Source organism: Syngnathus leptorhynchus, chromosome 19 (assembly GCF_054491065.1).
Source record: "Syngnathus leptorhynchus isolate UIUO chromosome 19, UIUO_Slep, whole genome shotgun sequence".
Classification (NCBI taxonomy): Eukaryota; Metazoa; Chordata; class Actinopteri; order Syngnathiformes; family Syngnathidae; genus Syngnathus; species Syngnathus leptorhynchus.
In genome coordinates, this window is record NC_141213.1 from 7,058,759 (window position 1) to 7,074,729 (window position 15,971).

Here is a 15,971-nt window from a genome sequence, read left to right on the forward strand (position 1 = left end):
CATGTTTTGATTCAATCATTCAAATCAACTGTTTCACTACAAGTTGCCGCCTCATGATCTAAATGAGGAACTGAAGCAAAGCTGCATCAAAGATTCAAACTAATCATTGAATGATGTTTATCATCACGGCTACTTTATTGCGGCTCTAGGATTTAGCACACCTGCCTCACAGGTGAGAGGTTCAAGGCCTTCTTGCATATGGGGGTTTTCTCCAGATGCTCCCACAGTCTGAAAGCATGCATAATGGGTTCATTGAAGACTCTAAATTGGCCATGAATGTCAATGATTGGGGTTTTTGTTTTTTTTGTGCGTGTCCTGCAATGCACTAGTGAAGGAGCCTTCGATTGCATGGCACTTTTCCTCCTAGGAGGCACTCCAACGTGCCCAAAATCATCTGGGATGAAATGAAAGATTCATGTATTGTGTTGAATTTCATTCACTTTCAGTCAATATTATCACATTGATATGAAGCATGTAGGAATGTATTGAGTCATATTTATGAATAAAGGTTAGGATCAGCAACAGGTGTTTTTTTTTATTCTGAAATGTCATCATGCTAAAGTACAACATGATCAAATTTGTATTGTGCAATCTTTTATGGGTCAAACCTATAAACAAAAATGAAAATATCTCAAAAACCTTTGACATCAGTAGCTACGTGCTTTCCAAAAAAATCATTTCAAAATATGCCATTTAAAAGACTTCCAAACCTCCCAAATGACGGTTTTAAAGTTCAAATGCAACTCTGCGGACTTCAGAGCACATTCCAATGCTAATGTCACTCGCACATCACAGAAAGTCAGTGGAGTTCAAGATCACAAATGCTAATGTGGCCCATCAGCTCATCACATCAGCGCTAAGTGAATCATTAGCACGTGAATAGAAGCAAGGAGGGAGGAACACAAACGGCAGCAAGCGACCCGCCTAATCGGAATCGTTTTTTTTTTTTTTTGTTTTTTTTACAAAGAAGGGCAAATGTGGGCCGCAGGTGAGCCCAGCCGATTGGCCCACCAGCCACACCTGAAGGCGTCTCCTTAAAAACAGCCCCCACGGAGGTGGCGCCCTTTTTAAATCCAACTTAACCCAGTGATCGTCCCGATCACTTTTTAATTGAAACCAAACCATGGCGGACTGGAAGACGCAGATCAACTACAACTACAACGCGTCCTACCATGCCTACGCTTACGGCCTCATGTATCAATCCGGACACGACCAGAACCACCTCCACGTTACCGGCTGGAGCGAAGGGGGGCCATCCGATTTGAATAACTACACACCCGGGGTGACGCAGGTCTACTACGCGGCCACCGCAGCCGCCAGGACCCGTGAAGAGTCTCCGCCTCATAGTCCGGAGCAGTGCGTTGCCAACGGTCATTGCCATTACCAGACCTCCGGTGTCGTGTACCTCGACGAGAGTCAAGCCGGTCGCCTGCAGGCGGCTGGAACGCCCCTGGCCGACTACGAAGAAAGCAGAAAGGCCGTCAGCGATTCCACAAGCGACTCGGAGGCACACGCCTCTCCTGGTACGTCCGTTTTCAAACTCTTTCAATGTTCTCACTACTCAAGCTTTCAGCAGGCTACTTAAGTGCTCTTTAGTGGGCACCGTCTTTGTGACCCCCTGACCTTTAGGATCCGATGAAAACTATGAAATTGTCTTACAGGCTGTTATTTTCAGATTGTCACGAAAAAAAATAACATTTGTATCCTACACTTCCTTGGGGGCTTTTCCATACTATAGCCGTACGGACGGACCGATCATCAGATTGTTCTTCTATTCTTTCTCAGATTCCTGGAGTTTTAGCAGTAGCCGAGAAAGTGGTCTTCCACAGGCAGACCCCGGCGCGTGGGTGGAGAAAGATCCCGGCATTGATCCAAACAGTAGGAGCCCTGACGCAGGAGACCATGTTTCAAGTTCCCATATGGAGGAGCTGCCCTCCTTCAATGACATGGGCAACCACAACGCTCTGTCTTTCTCCCTACAAGCGCCCTTACTGGCCCCAAACAAACTAAGCACTAACGCTGGGACCCCTAAAGTAAAGGTGCGCGTTTCCTTCTCCGAAAGCCAGATGAACGCTCTTGTCCAGCGTTTCAGCGTGCAGAGATACCTCACCCCGGCCGAGATGAAGAACTTAGCTGAACTCACGGGGCTTACCTACAAACAGGTAAACACTTGACGTGAGAGTTTGAATTGGACTCTTTGAAAGAATCCTCTTGAATGTTTCCTCTTTTTGCTCGTAGGTGAAGACCTGGTTTCAAAATCGAAGGATGAAGCTCAGGAGGCACCAGAAAGACAACAATTGGGTGTCAGAACGCTACGCCGCCACCACGACCACCACCACCATCAAGAGTCGCAGCCAAGCCATTCGCGGAGCTGTAATTAACCACGCTCCCCTTGTAAGGACATACTATTGACTGTTTTACACTTTGGTGTCACAAATATCTTTTTGTTTGTCCATGATGGAGGTCTAACCACAGTTTGGTTGAGATGCAAAACATGTAACTTGCATTTGATGAGCACCTGTCTTGTCTTTTCAGTATCAAGCAGAAAGCCAAAGACCACCACTTAAGGAGCACTACAACCACGCCATGATGGAGCCAGCCTTCCAAAAACCATCTCCACAGAACCTGGCCTTCTATCTTGCTAGGATGGGGAATAGCGCCGCATCTGCTCCTTATTCCACATGGTCGGCCGGCGCACCTCAAGCTGCCATGGCCTCTAGGTCCCAGGCGGTTGGCTGGTCTGTGCCTCCAGGCATCAACCAGTACGAATACTACCCAGGTGTATTCCACTCGACCGAGCCAGACACCAGCTTGGATGGCAAAGATGCGGAGTCCGTCGCCAGCCATAACACACAAAATATAGTCATTGTACATGACATGGGCCAGTAGGCTGCTTCTGTTGTGTGTAGAGGTCCTGAAGTCTTTTTATTTTTTTTTAATCAATCATCATATGTGGTTGATATATTTGAGCAAAACTACGTCTGTCTTTTTTACCACCTAGTTTTATTTTTTATATCCAACTATTTAAAGTTTGATGGTGTGCTCTATGTACACGTCAACACCTGCACACGCTCAGGTTTTTTTGGAAATGTTTGAAGATAAAGGACTGATTTAAATCTGTCCACAATTTCCCCGATAAATACATTTGTATGGAGAACAACTATGTCTTTGTGGCTATATTTAGTTATATAACACCTCAGTTTGCAAAATACAATTCCCAGTAAGCTATTGGTCTATTAGTGTTTTATTATAAAGCGAGAGAGAGAGAGAGAGAGAGAGAGGAAAAAACAGAACAAATCACAGTTGATGGTGGCCACAATGTCAATATTGCTCTCCTCACCAATATTATGCAATGCATTTTCCCAAAATGTCATTCTCTGCAGGGTTAATGAAAAACACCACCTTCAAATAGTTCAGGCAAAGAAGATAAATACCGTAAAATGACATTTTTTTTCCAGGGGGGAATTGTAGAACTGACATCTTTTTTTAATACAGTTGGGCCCAATTTAGCGTCCTTTGAAACTAGTTTGTCAACATTTGTGGATGGTGACAAGTGTTTGGAAAAAAAAAAAAAAAAACAGCAGAAACGTCTGAGTCCTGATCATGCTCAATTTTGTTGTTCCACTCAGCCCACATGCACCCATCATCTGACAATCCATGATTATGATCACCATATATTGTCAGGTGTGTGCTTGAGCATGAAAAGGAGACCAAAGCCAGCTGTTGTTCCAAAGCCTAGTCCATCTTAAGACTGCGGTAGATGTAGCGAATAAAAGTCAGCGAGGCCCAGAAGGACACGCTGCCCAGCATCAGTGAGAAGACCAGCGCCGTGAGCAAAGAGTAGCCAAAAAACTCCATGCTCTGCACAAGGCCACTCATGGAGGACCTGTTCTTGTAGTAGAAGACAGAGTAAACAAAAATGAAGAGGCCGGTGGAGCCCGTGCTTAGCACGCTCCGCCACCACCAGCGGTAGTCTTCGCCCGACAGCAGGAAGTAGGTGAGGGCCACCGAGATGCAGGCGCCTACAGACAGGAGGATGGCAAAGACGCACAGCAGAACGCCGTAGAGCGTGTAGGGTTCCCTGCCCCACACTGTGGCGAAGATGTAGTAAAGCTCCACTGAGATGGCACTATGAGGGATGGAAAGAACAAACTCAACTGCACCACTCGGCGGAGGGAGGAGAAACAGCAACGCGGGCCCGGCCGTCTTACCTGAATGGCAAGAAGCCGCCGATGGCCATGTGCACGGCAGCGTGCTTGTACCAGGGCTGCTGCGGGATCTGCCGGGCGATGTTGCGAGTGCGGCAGGGGGCTTGGAAGCTCCCCGGTCGGTTCTTGCCCACGATGCCGCCGATCACCGTGAGCGGGAAGCCCACCAACACCCAGGCGCCCAGCAGGAGCAGCACGGTGCTGGCCGGCAAGGCTTGCGTGGAGCCGCTCCACCAGTGGACCGAGTTGACCACGCTCCACGTTAGGAACAGAGGAGCTGTGGGAATCCATTGCTCAATTTATTCACTGGTGAGATGCAACCCATAAAAAAAAAAAAAAATCGAGACTCACCGGAAAAGAGGCTGGAGGTCAAGATGATGTTCCACACCCAACGCTTGCCGTTGATTTGCGTGTAAAAACTGCAGGAGATGTAACCCGACACACAGCTGGTCAGAGCGTACAAAACGATGGCCGCAGAGTTAATGGCACCGTGGTGATGCACGTTGAACATTCCCAAGAGCGCCATGACGATGATTCCTACAAGACAGTCGAACCGGATCAAAAAGGAGATTGCTTTGTTGGAATTTGAGAAGGAAGGAAGGAAGGAAAGAGCACCTGTGGCCAGGGTAAGGAACTGGGCCCCCACGCCTAACACGGCACACAGCAGGCTTTTGTAAGGTGGGAAGCGAAAGACGTCAGTGTGGATGATCTTCCAACCGTTGTCTCCTTGGTCCAGGTCATCGCAAGCCGCGTCCTCCTCCACATTGTACCTGCAGGATGAGGTCAGGCGCGTAAGAAGGCAGGACGCTCCTTCTCCGACATGACCATCACAACAAATCAGCGGGTTCTTTTCACAGACCTGGCAAAGTCATTCTTAAGGACCCGCATGAGAATAATGATGACAAAGCCCAGCAGCAGCACCACCAGCACCAGCGAGTTGATGATGGACAGCCAGTGGATCTCTAAGGTTTTGGGGAAGAAGGAATAGTCCCGAAGGCGCTCTGCTCGACGAGCGTGAGGCAGGGGGGAGTCGAACCAGCGCACGCTGTACGTGTGCGAGATGGTCAGACTTCCTCCGCCGACCCCGACGCCACCCACGGCTGCTCCGGCGCCGTCCTCCAAGGGGACAGGTTTGACATCCTTCACGGAGACATTGGCAAAGATCACCGAGTCGCCGTTGTACTCGATGTTGAAGTCCAGGTGAGTCCACAGGCCCACCTGTTGGCGGCAAGAGGAGCAGAAAGTCAAAGAAAGAATATTGCAACAGGAACAAAAGGATGAATATAAACGACGACGTGGTTTGACTCTTAAAACGCCACATTGAGACGTGAAAAAAATTACTTTGTGGCTGTGAGGCAGAAAGCCACTCTCCTCGATGTATCCCACAAAACCCCAAAGCGGAATGTCATCCAGGACAAATTCAAAGTAGTACAGCTCCTCGATGGCCTCGCGGAGCTGGTCCACCTGAAACATAGTTCAAAAACATATCTTGTGAGTCCCAAATGTCCAAATATCATTTGTGATCTTAATTCAATTGAAGGTATCTCTACATGAAAACACTGAGACACTAAATCAATAAATACTCAGTTTGTCCAGCAGTGTCTTATAGTCCAAACTGTAGAGCCATTTTTTTTTCACCTGTTTCTCTGAAAGCGTGAGCTGGCAAAGAGTTTTCTTCTCAACATTTTCTCGAAAGCGAATTTGATACAATGATTCTGCCATTCTGTCACCATCCAGCACTTCTCCCAAACTAAGAGACTTGTGATGCACCTGCAGAACAAGGAGGAATGGAGATGGCACAACATTTTCCATCCATCTATTTTCACGCGCACATCCAATATAAACCTCGTGAGTGACATCTGACTGACCTTCTCTGGCCGGCAAACAGGCAAGGTGTAGAAGTGATACGTCTCCTGAGGGTTATGGTAAGGACCCACTTTGTTGACATACAAGGTCACATTGTCCCCCTGCTTGTAGCCGAGCGCCCCAGCTGACAGGAAGCACAGGACCAAGACGTAAGGCCGGATCATTGTATTCTGTTGGCCGTCTGACAGGTGTCCTCCTGGTGCAGAAAAGAAAAAGGTCTCCATCCATTTTCTACACCTCTTGTTTCACATCATTTCCGTGGTTCACTTGGGATTTCCTTAGTCCAGAGTGTGTTCTGGCATCTCCTACAAGTCTAAAGTGCCCTGAGATAACTTCTGATTTGGCGCTATGGAAACACAACTGGATGGAATTGATTTGCTTCCATTGAATTGGAAATGCTTCGCATATCTTCAAATAAGGCTCTCTCACAGTAACATCACAAATCAGATGAGCTCAGAGCACTTCCGTATTGGTTTGTAATGAACATTTGGGAGCGATGAGCTGTTGATGTTGCTCCAACAAACCTGTTTTCCCGTCGGAATCTTCCAACTCCAGGCCCCCACGTCTACGCCGGAGCTCGAGTATACGCTTCAGAAATCAACATTCGGAAGAATTCTCGGCGAATCAAGCGTTATACACGCGGACGAGCCATTGCTACTTCAATTCTAGCACCGACGCAAGAAAACTAAAGCACGAAAGCTGAGGCGTCGGACTCCACGTCACCTCAACAAAAAAACAAAAATAATCAAAGCTCACTTGAGTTTTCCGGCCGGAGTGGGCGGAGAAAACAAACGGCTACGATGTCTCGCTTGTGACCAAATTTAATTGTCCCCCGTGGACATTTTGATCAACTATCTATGACGGTTATACGCTAGCAAATGTGTCCATTTCAAATGAATGTGAAACGTCAACCTGGTGGTGGAAACAAGCGCATATTGTTTGCCGGATTTCCTTGGCGCCTGACTGGCCAATCAAATCCATTCTTGCTATAGCAAGTCATAGTAGATGCATATGAACGCATCGATAGAAAACTCTTTGCTGTACTCACTAGTGGTACGCTCGATAGATAAATTAGTTGTGCCTGCTTGTTTATTTCCCGCGAAATTGACGCACATCCCAACGTCTAGCATATCGCGACACTTGCAGGTAAGCTTGTAAGTATTTGATGAAACCATTTCGAGCTAATTTAACGTCAATTCAGTTCGTTTGAGTTTTGTATACTTCTCATTTTTGATGAGTAAAACGTGTTTCGTTTTCAAGCTATTGGGAAAAAAATGTGCCTTCCCTAGCCGTACCATTGAAGGCAACAGTTCATGATTGTCCATCAGCATGCATTTAACACGGGAGCCTGCGTGGCATGCGTTTTGCTCAAGTACATGAGATTAGAAAGAGTTTGGAATGCTTTTCAGATTTGACCACAATGGGTATACATGGGCTTGCCAAGCTCATTGCTGACCTGGCTCCGAGTGCCATAAGAGAGCAAGACATCAAGAACTACTTTGGTAAGGGATGTCATATCTTACAACGTGATTATGACAAGACCTCCTTGGTGATGATGGATAAACAAGGCCATCCACTGTGACAGGCCGAAAAATTGCTATAGATGCCTCCATGTGCATCTACCAGTTCCTGATTGCTGTGCGACAGGATGGCAGCGTACTGCAGAATGAGGATGGCGAGACAACTAGGTACAGATAACGCAAAAAGAAGCATATTGATGAGTCAACTCAGACTTAGTTGTTTTGTCTCCGCTGCTTTGAATGACTCCTCTCATTTCCAGCCACCTGATGGGAATGTTCTACAGGACCATCCGCATGTTGGAACATGGCATTAAGCCCGTTTATGTGTTTGATGGCAAGCCCCCGCAACTCAAGTCCGGAGAGGTTTGTTTCAACCTATGCTGTCGTTGTTCAATGTATTACAGCTTTGTTTCGAACATGTCCGTCTAACCGTGCTCCTCTGTTTCACCGTAGCTGGAAAAGAGAGTGGAGAGAAGAGCAGAAGCTGAGAAGATGCTTGCACAAGCCCAGGAACTTGGTACGGTATTCCATTGACTTTATTATTATTTTTTTATTATCATTTACTTTACAATTGTACAGATTGTTGTTAACCGATCTCAACTTAGGGGAACAAGAAAACATCGACAAACTCACAAAGCGCCTGGTCAAAGTCACCAAGCAACACAATGATGAGTGTAAGAAGCTGCTGACTCTGATGGGAGTTCCTTACGTTGAGGTTAATATGAATTTTCCAAGACTGCTTTTTTTTTTTTTTCTTCTTTTTAACGTGTACACAGGTCTGAAGATGAAAAAGGGAGCTTGTTGTCTGCTCACAGCTTGAATGGTGTTTGTATTCGATGTGTTTGCAGGCGCCGTGCGAGGCTGAGGCCAGCTGTGCCGCTCTGGTCAAAGCAGGGAAGGTCTTTGCCACAGCAACGGAGGATATGGACGGCTTGACATTCGGAACCAACGTCCTGCTAAGACACCTCACAGCCAGCGAAGCAAAGTCAAATCCAATTGAGCATTTGGAGAATTGGGACTCCCCTTGAACATACTGAGAATATATCCTATCTTTTTTTTTTTCCTTTCTAGGAAGCTTCCAGTCCAAGAGTTCCACTTCAGTCGCATACTTCAGGACATAAACCTGACCACTGAACAGGTACAAATAAGGCCTAAGCAAAATGCGGCAGCGTTTTTACAATTATGGGCTGAAAATGATCCTGAAAACAAATCAATAAATATATATATACCTGCCCGATTAAAATATTTGCTCAATTGCCTTTCCCACCAGTTCATAGACTTGTGCATTCTGCTGGGATGCGACTACTGTGGCACCATCAAGGGGATCGGTCCCAAGCGAGCCATCGACCTGATCAAGCAGCACGGCAGCATCGAAGAGATCCTCAAAAACATTGACTCCAATGTAAGTTTGATGACGTTACAACGAGTGTCTGGTTTGTTGAATTCTTTTTTTTGGCTTACATGTAGAAGCACCCGGCTCCAGAGGACTGGTTATACAAGGAGGCCAGAGAGCTATTTATCAAACCCCAAGTGGTGGATTGTTCCCAAGTGGAGCTGAAGTGGAGCGAACCGGACGAGGACGGCCTTCTGCATTTCATGTGTGAAGAAAAACAGTTCAGGTAAAATGCAAGCACGCGCCGCGCCACGGCCAAAGTCCCTTTCGTTCATCGCTCACCGTTGCAATTGAATTGTGTGTCAATGTAGCGAGGACAGGATCCGCAACGGCTGTAAGAAGATTGTAAAGAGTCGCCAGGGGAGCACACAGGGACGACTGGACTCCTTCTTCTCCGTCACTGGCTCGCTGTCGTCCAAACGGAAGGTACTGTACTCCATCGAGTCGAGGATGAGAAAGGAACCTTCTAAGGTCAAACACAATGTCATTGTTTTGTGAAATATGATCAGCAGAAGCAATGTGTAGTCTTTCTGACTAAACTTACATTTCCCTCATAGGAGCCCGAAGTCAAAGGCTCTGCGAAAAAGAAGATGAAGACTGGAGCCACAGCGGGAAAATTCAAAAAAGGAAAATGAAAAAAATCCAAATCATTTGGAAAAGAACAATTCAACATTTGACCTCCCCTCTTTCAAATGTGTTTCAAGGCTGTTGTGCATGAAAGTAACACTTGTTGGAGATCATAACAATAAAGATGCTTTTAAAAATTTTATTGTTTGAAATATTCTGTTGCATTCTTTTGCAACAATGACAGGCACTTTGAGATATATCATTGCACTGTACAAGGAAAAAAAAAAAAAAAAACTCATTGCATATTGCTATTTAAAATCCCTAGAAAAGAAAATCACAGTTGCAGTTGTTGGTCCGCGTTACAATTCACATCAGCTGGAATCATACAAATCAAACCATTGACACAATTGAATGTGCTGTGATTTCAAATAAGAGGCGATTTTGTGGCGACAGCTGTAGTTATGGCTTAGAAGAGGTTTTTCGAAGAGCTGCTGTAAAAATGCGCTTCAAGTCATCTTAACGGGTTAGGCCCAAAGTCACTCAGTTCAAAATAAGCACGATAGGAAAGGTGTTAAGGTCTTTGGGCTTTCAGCTTGTAAACAGTAGCGTGTGGTACTGAAGCAATATAGCCTTCATCTCAGCACCGACAGTAGAATCAAGTACACGAGAGGTATTTGCATTGTTTAATTATTAGCTTTTCCTGTCCAATGCCCCTGGAGTTATTTCCCTCCTCCTCCAGCAACTACTTGGCTCCTCACACACACACAAAGAAATGTGGCTTCTATTCCTCTTCAAGGCGCATCTCGGGGATTTTGTTGGAACCAGGCCAACATTTCGGATATTCACACTCACAAACATTGTTAGGTACACCTGCACAAATCAAATGCAGAATAAAAAACATCCCAGCTTCATGTGTACTTGGCGTCTAGTTGTATACGCAACCAAAAATTTGTTTCGCTACCACTTCTACAAAATAAAAGCACAATGATCAATTGCATGATCATTGCAAATAAGGAAGCATGATCATTTACGATGGATGGCGGGTGTACCTGAAATGCTGTGTCAGTGTTAGAGAAGGGGGGGGGGGGGACAAAAGTGTGCCAATTTGGCCAGTGGCTGTGATTGCACCCTGATGTGACTTACTGCAGGGGTTACAGGCCGTGAACTCTGTCCTCCAGAGCCTTCAGCTCAGCCTCCACCTGAGCAGGCAGGTCAGCACCCACCTGCTGGCTGAAGTACGCTCTCAGCTCCTTGGTCTCGTTCTGCCAGAAGTGCTTGGGCACGTCGAAAAGGGCGCCCATGTCTACGTTGCCGCCCAAGCCCTGGGTGTCGACGGCGCCGTCCTCCGGCAACCAGCCTATGGCGCTCTTCTTGGCGCCCTCGTCGTGGCGCTGGCGACCGCAGCGCTTGAAGATCCACTCTAGCACGCGGGAATTTTCGCCAAAGCCCGGCCAGAGGAAGGCGCCGCTGGCGGGGTCCTTCCGGAACCAGTTGACGTGGAAGATCTTGGGCAGGTGAGTCGGGGCCTTTCGTGTCTCCATGCTCAGCCAGTGAGCCAGGTAGTCCCCGAAGTTGTAGCCGAAGAACGGCCGCATGGCAAAGGGGTCGTGCATGATCACCTTTCCTGGAGTGCAATAAAAAAATCATAATATAATCCACGTTGAACAAAAGATGGATACTATTATGATCATTGTGTACCTTGATGCTCAGCAGCTGCTGTGGCCTCAGACCTCATTGCAGCCCCAACAAACACACCGTGTTGCCAGTTGAAAGTCTCATAAACCAGAGGAACCCCTGATGACATTTGAGCAGACTTGATTTTGAACAAACACAGCCGCATCCATTCAAAGTCATAAATGGTCCCGAAAATCCCAATACATTGAAGCGGATGTCAGCAAAGAGCGGCACCCACCTTGCGGCCTCCGACCGCCGAAGATGATGGCATCGATGGGAACGCCCTCTTCGCTCTCCCATTGAGGGTCAATGATGGGGCACTGAGCTGCCGGCGCACAGAAGCGGGAATTGGGATGGGCGCAAGGTGTGCCACTTCCTGTTTGGCGCAAAAACAGTGACAACACTAAACAACGTGACACCGATATTTTCTTAGGATTTAAAAAACAGGTTCAAGTGTTCATATGGAAAGAAGGAAAAGGTCACTTTTGTTTTGTGGCAGAAAAACATTCAAAGCCTGGTAGAACAGCATTCCATCACCTGACTGGAATCTTTCAACATGCACATTGACCTCCGCTCAGTTGACAGCAAATATCCCATCTGCGTCATTCTGTCTAGTACGCAACGTTGACTTTCTACCCTCATTATCTTCTTTACAAACATTTGCACACACAGGTCAGACATTCTTCAACATAAAAAGTCGGAAAGAAAACAATAATCCCAATTACAAAACGGGATCTCTCGTCTTGCACATCATCAGTCAGTGGCCAGTGAGGATGATTTGAAGATACCTTGCTTCCAGGTTTTTCCGTGCCAATCCGTCAGCGCGACACCAGCCGCGGGGGGGTCCAGACCCTCCCACCAAACGCCTCCGTCGCTGGTCTCGCCAACGTTGGTAAACATGGTGTTTTTGGCGATGGTGCTCATTGCGTAAGGGTTGGTCTTATCCGAGGTTCCAGGAGCCACGCCGAAAAAGCCGTTCTCGGGGTTGATGGCTCTCAGCTTTCCTGCGCAACGCAATGGAAAGCAGGTGAGAGAGATGATGAAGCCACACTGAGCAGAGTCTCCTCTCACCTTGGGCATCGAACTTCATCCAGGCGATGTCGTCGCCCACGCATTCCACCTTCCAGCCCGGCAATGACGGTTTCATCATGGCCAAGTTGGTTTTACCGCAGGCGCTTGGGAACGCCGCTGCCACGTAACGCTTCACTCCTTGAGGACTGGTGATGCCCAGGATCTAAAAATGTACAAAGCATACGAGGAAATCCGTGTATTCACAAAATGTTTTGGGGGGTTCATAAAATCAGAATGGCATCACAATTATAGCTTCAGAAATGTGAAAAAAAATCTGCCCTTCTCACCAGCATGTGCTCTGCCAACCATCCTTCATCCTTGGCGATTCGTGAGGCGATCCGGAGGGCAAAACACTTCTTCCCCAGGAGGGAGTTGCCTCCGTAGCCGCTGCCGTAAGACAAAATCTGTCTGCTGTCGGGCAGATGAGAGATCAGCACCTTGTCTGGGTTGCAGGGCCACGCGTTGACCAGTGGCGCTGAAGACGCAAAGAAAATACAGTTGAGCAAAATCAAATGAAAATATCCCACTGCCTTCAGACGATAACAAAAAAATGTCGTTTGTACTTCATCAGCAATGGCACGTCTGACGAGACAACAAACATTTAAATCGCTGACGAAGCTCCGACGTCAATGAAGGAATGCCTTACGCCTACCTGTCAGTGGTAAAGGCCGCCCCAAAGAGTGCTGACAACGGACAAAGTCCACTCCCTCGGCCAGCTTATTCAGAACAGGCGTGCCCATGCGGGTCATGATGCCCATACTGGCCACCACGTACGGTGAGTCCGTCACCTTAAGAAAGAAAAAACTCTCTAAACATCCAAGTATATACAGTATGTATTGTTTATCATGCAATACCTGGACACCATATTTTGCAAGACTGGAACCCACTGGTCCCATACTGAAAGGTATAACATACATGGTGCGACCTGGAAAACAAAACAGGCCAGCTTTGGATCACAAAAGTCAAAAAAGAAAGAAAAAAAAAATTGGACCTCATGCATTCTCACCACAAACCGTGCTGCCTCCTTGCATCAATAAAATGATGAGTCATATTATTTTGACATGATATAGAACTACTGCCATGCTTACATCTACTGTACTATTAGCTAAAGATTGACCAGAAAATCAATAATCCATGGCATGCGACAACACACGCACTGTGTACATTATTAAATGACCAAAGGTGAGTACAGCAGCCAAAAATTCAACTCTAGTATTGTTACGTTCAAATAGTAAGACTCAAAAGTTTTCCAAATTACCTGAGTAAGAGTCAATAAATGACTGTTCAGCAAAAAAAAAAAAAAAAAAAACACAGGTAGTCAGTACATTTATCTAGAATTTGCATAAACCTGTCTACGGCGAGGAAAAAAGAACTTCAAACAGGTCTGAGTGGGTTGGGCTGAACTAATATTCACATATTGCTCTTGGCGAGATTCGGAGGCATATCTGTCATGAATTTAATCATTTTTTGGCGTGTCAACAAACAACAATCCTGTGTACAGTATTTTAATAGCTGCTAATTGTACACCGATTTTCATTATTCACGGGCCGGTCGGCCCGGTCGCCATCCCCCGCGGGGTTCCGCTCTAATAGTCGCTAGTAGATAGGCAGACACGCCTCACTGGCCTACATTACCAGACAAATATTTGTTTTGCAGATTTAGAAGGTTATGAACTTCTGTAATATGATTGAAAGTTTCCCAACATACCCGCCATGCATCCTGGGAAACGCTCCCGTCTCGCTTTCTGCCAGTCGGATTGGCTCATCCAGCTGCCCAGTTGGCTCTTGGCTCCTCCAGCAGGGATGGGGACGGTGTCTCTCTGGCTCTTGGTCACAATCACCGTCTTGCTCTCCACCCGAGCCACATCTTTTGGGTCCGTGCGTGCCAGCCAGCTGTGGCAAACAGCGCACGTACGGGTCAGTCAACCTTTAAAGCCAACGCACACTGGGAATGGAATCAGTTTACCAGTTTTCGTATTTGGGGAGTCTCTTGACCATGCCTTCTTTTTCCAGGCCTGCCAGAATGTGAGCCGTCTCCTCCGGCGTGCCCGTCACCACATGCACCCCGCTGGGCTTGCACTCGTCCGCCGCGCTCTTCACAAAGTCCGCCACCTCAGGAGGCAGCGAAGGGATGGAGGCCAGGGACCGAAGTCCCAGACTGCCACCGACGGCCCCTTTTCTGCAACAGACAGTGGAAATGATAAGTAAACATCAACAATCAGGAAATGCATGAGCCGTTGTTAAAATTAAAACAAATTTTATGACCGACATTTCCTAAGAGGACAACGCAATTTCCCTAAGTCACGGGTCACCACAGAAAATCATTCACATGATTTGTTAGGCACAGTTTTCCATTCAATTGACTTCATGATGGAGATGGCGGGACGCTTTTGGCACCAGCCATTTTAATGTATTCTGCACATTAGTGGATTGAATGTGCTTCATCTCTTTTTAGAATGACACAGCTGGACCGGATCAAATACGTTCAAGGGCACGTACATGGTCCACGAGCCATAAGTTTGACTTTTTTTTTTTTTTAAAGCAAATGAAGCGTTCACGACGAGAGTGAAATCACAAGAACTGTCAAGTAAGCAAAATAAGCCGTGTTTAAGAGAGTCAAAATGAAATAAAAATCACAATGAACCGCGCTTACCTTCGTATAACTCCCAGGAATAGGCAAGACATCTTGGGTGGGTGCAGAAAAAAAAAAGTCAACTTCGTAAATTAGCGTAAAAAAAAAGGCACCTGAAAAGCGAGCTCTAAGGGCAGCAGCGGCTGGTCAGACTGAAAGCTCGTCGCGGCTCATATCTATCTGGACTCGGATTCGGACTCGGAGGGGACCTTGCACTTTGCTCAGTGTGCACATTCACACGGATGTCAGCAGCACCCTCGCTGGCTGAGTAGATAGAAAACTCCTTCCCTCCCCTCTTGTGAAAGTTGCCCGAAAAGCACAGCACAGCACCGGCCGGCGGCCCTTTTCGAAAATCAATGACAGGTTTCGAAAATCAATGACAGGGTGGGTGTCTGTCCCTCAAGAACTCTACTCCCAGCCGGGTCGCGTCCTCTCATTGGCCTGTTTTCTCTCCCCCAACCCCCTTCACTGTCTGTCCATCCGCTCAAGTCAAATCCACGGCTGGCTGACGCAAGTTTCCAGAGTTCCTACGCCAGAACAACCGCGGACGGGACGTGAGGGGAACATTGTGCGCGAAAAAAAAAAAAAAAGAGACTGCGAGGCAGGATCTTCAACCCGGAAGTAGATCTTCAACATCTGGAAGTAGCCACACAATGTTTGCCAAACTGGTTTGCAAACCTGTTGCAGTTCTGTGCAACAAGTTGATTGCTGTCATGGCATGTTGTTTTTGCACAAGAAGCAAAAACAATGACCAATTGAAACTAAACTCATGACTCCTTCAAACAATCGCCACAGTAATTTGTCAAATCAAAGAATCGACAACAAATGGATCTCTCATGTCAGTGTCAACAAGAACAGCCTTTGCCCTTTGGCTCCGACCAAAAAGCACACTTTTAATGAGTGACTTATTATGTGGCACTTCTGCCCCCCAAACATATCATTTAAAAATTTAGTTGATGTTGTCCTTCAAAATAAAAAAATAAATGGGAAATGTAATGAGCAGTGGTGGGCTTTGCATTTGGTACTTGAGTCTTCGGTGGC

The 15,971-nt window shown here is 46.8% G+C and overlaps 4 protein-coding genes across 6 annotated transcripts; 2 read left to right on the plus strand and 2 right to left on the minus strand.

Moving 5' to 3' along the window:
• The first annotated feature begins 822 nt into the window (after positions 1-822).
• On the plus strand, positions 823-3,565 carry nanog (nanog homeobox). The gene is made up of 4 exons (XM_085938910.1): positions 823-1,523; positions 1,786-2,162; positions 2,239-2,394; positions 2,536-3,565. The coding sequence occupies exons 1-4, from the start codon at positions 1,124-1,126 to the stop codon at positions 2,887-2,889; spliced, it is 1,287 nt and encodes a 428-aa protein (XP_085795036.1). The 5' UTR covers positions 823-1,123; the 3' UTR covers positions 2,890-3,565.
• Positions 3,227-7,052, minus strand: tm9sf1 (transmembrane 9 superfamily member 1). Its single transcript, XM_085938907.1, has 9 exons — positions 6,599-7,052; positions 6,077-6,270; positions 5,847-5,978; positions 5,550-5,672; positions 5,068-5,426; positions 4,824-4,978; positions 4,560-4,745; positions 4,212-4,485; positions 3,227-4,129 (listed from the first exon to the last, which is right to left on the minus strand). The coding sequence occupies exons 2-9, from the start codon at positions 6,236-6,238 to the stop codon at positions 3,736-3,738; spliced, it is 1,785 nt and encodes a 594-aa protein (XP_085795033.1). The 5' UTR covers positions 6,239-6,270; positions 6,599-7,052; the 3' UTR covers positions 3,227-3,735.
• Positions 7,053-7,061: 9 nt separating this feature from the next.
• On the plus strand, positions 7,062-9,759 carry fen1 (flap structure-specific endonuclease 1). 3 transcript variants are annotated; one of them, XM_085938912.1, is made up of 12 exons: positions 7,062-7,220; positions 7,484-7,576; positions 7,660-7,762; positions 7,855-7,957; positions 8,048-8,111; positions 8,200-8,309; positions 8,443-8,579; positions 8,666-8,732; positions 8,865-8,996; positions 9,062-9,213; positions 9,299-9,413; positions 9,545-9,759. In XM_085938912.1, the coding sequence occupies exons 2-12, from the start codon at positions 7,495-7,497 to the stop codon at positions 9,620-9,622; spliced, it is 1,143 nt and encodes a 380-aa protein (XP_085795038.1). In that variant the 5' UTR covers positions 7,062-7,220; positions 7,484-7,494; the 3' UTR covers positions 9,623-9,759. The 3 variants fall into 3 exon arrangements, with proteins under 3 accessions (XP_085795038.1, XP_085795039.1, XP_085795037.1); XM_085938913.1 differs by having other exon boundaries at positions 7,083-7,228; XM_085938911.1 differs by lacking the exon at positions 7,062-7,220 and having other exon boundaries at positions 7,241-7,576.
• Positions 9,740-15,550, minus strand: pck2 (phosphoenolpyruvate carboxykinase 2 (mitochondrial)). Its single transcript, XM_085938906.1, has 11 exons — positions 14,952-15,550; positions 14,265-14,477; positions 14,007-14,191; positions 13,154-13,224; positions 12,952-13,087; positions 12,587-12,774; positions 12,300-12,462; positions 12,017-12,232; positions 11,467-11,604; positions 11,253-11,348; positions 9,740-11,178 (listed from the first exon to the last, which is right to left on the minus strand). The coding sequence occupies exons 1-11, from the start codon at positions 14,981-14,983 to the stop codon at positions 10,706-10,708; spliced, it is 1,911 nt and encodes a 636-aa protein (XP_085795032.1). The 5' UTR covers positions 14,984-15,550; the 3' UTR covers positions 9,740-10,705.
• Positions 15,551-15,971: the final 421 nt, after the last annotated feature.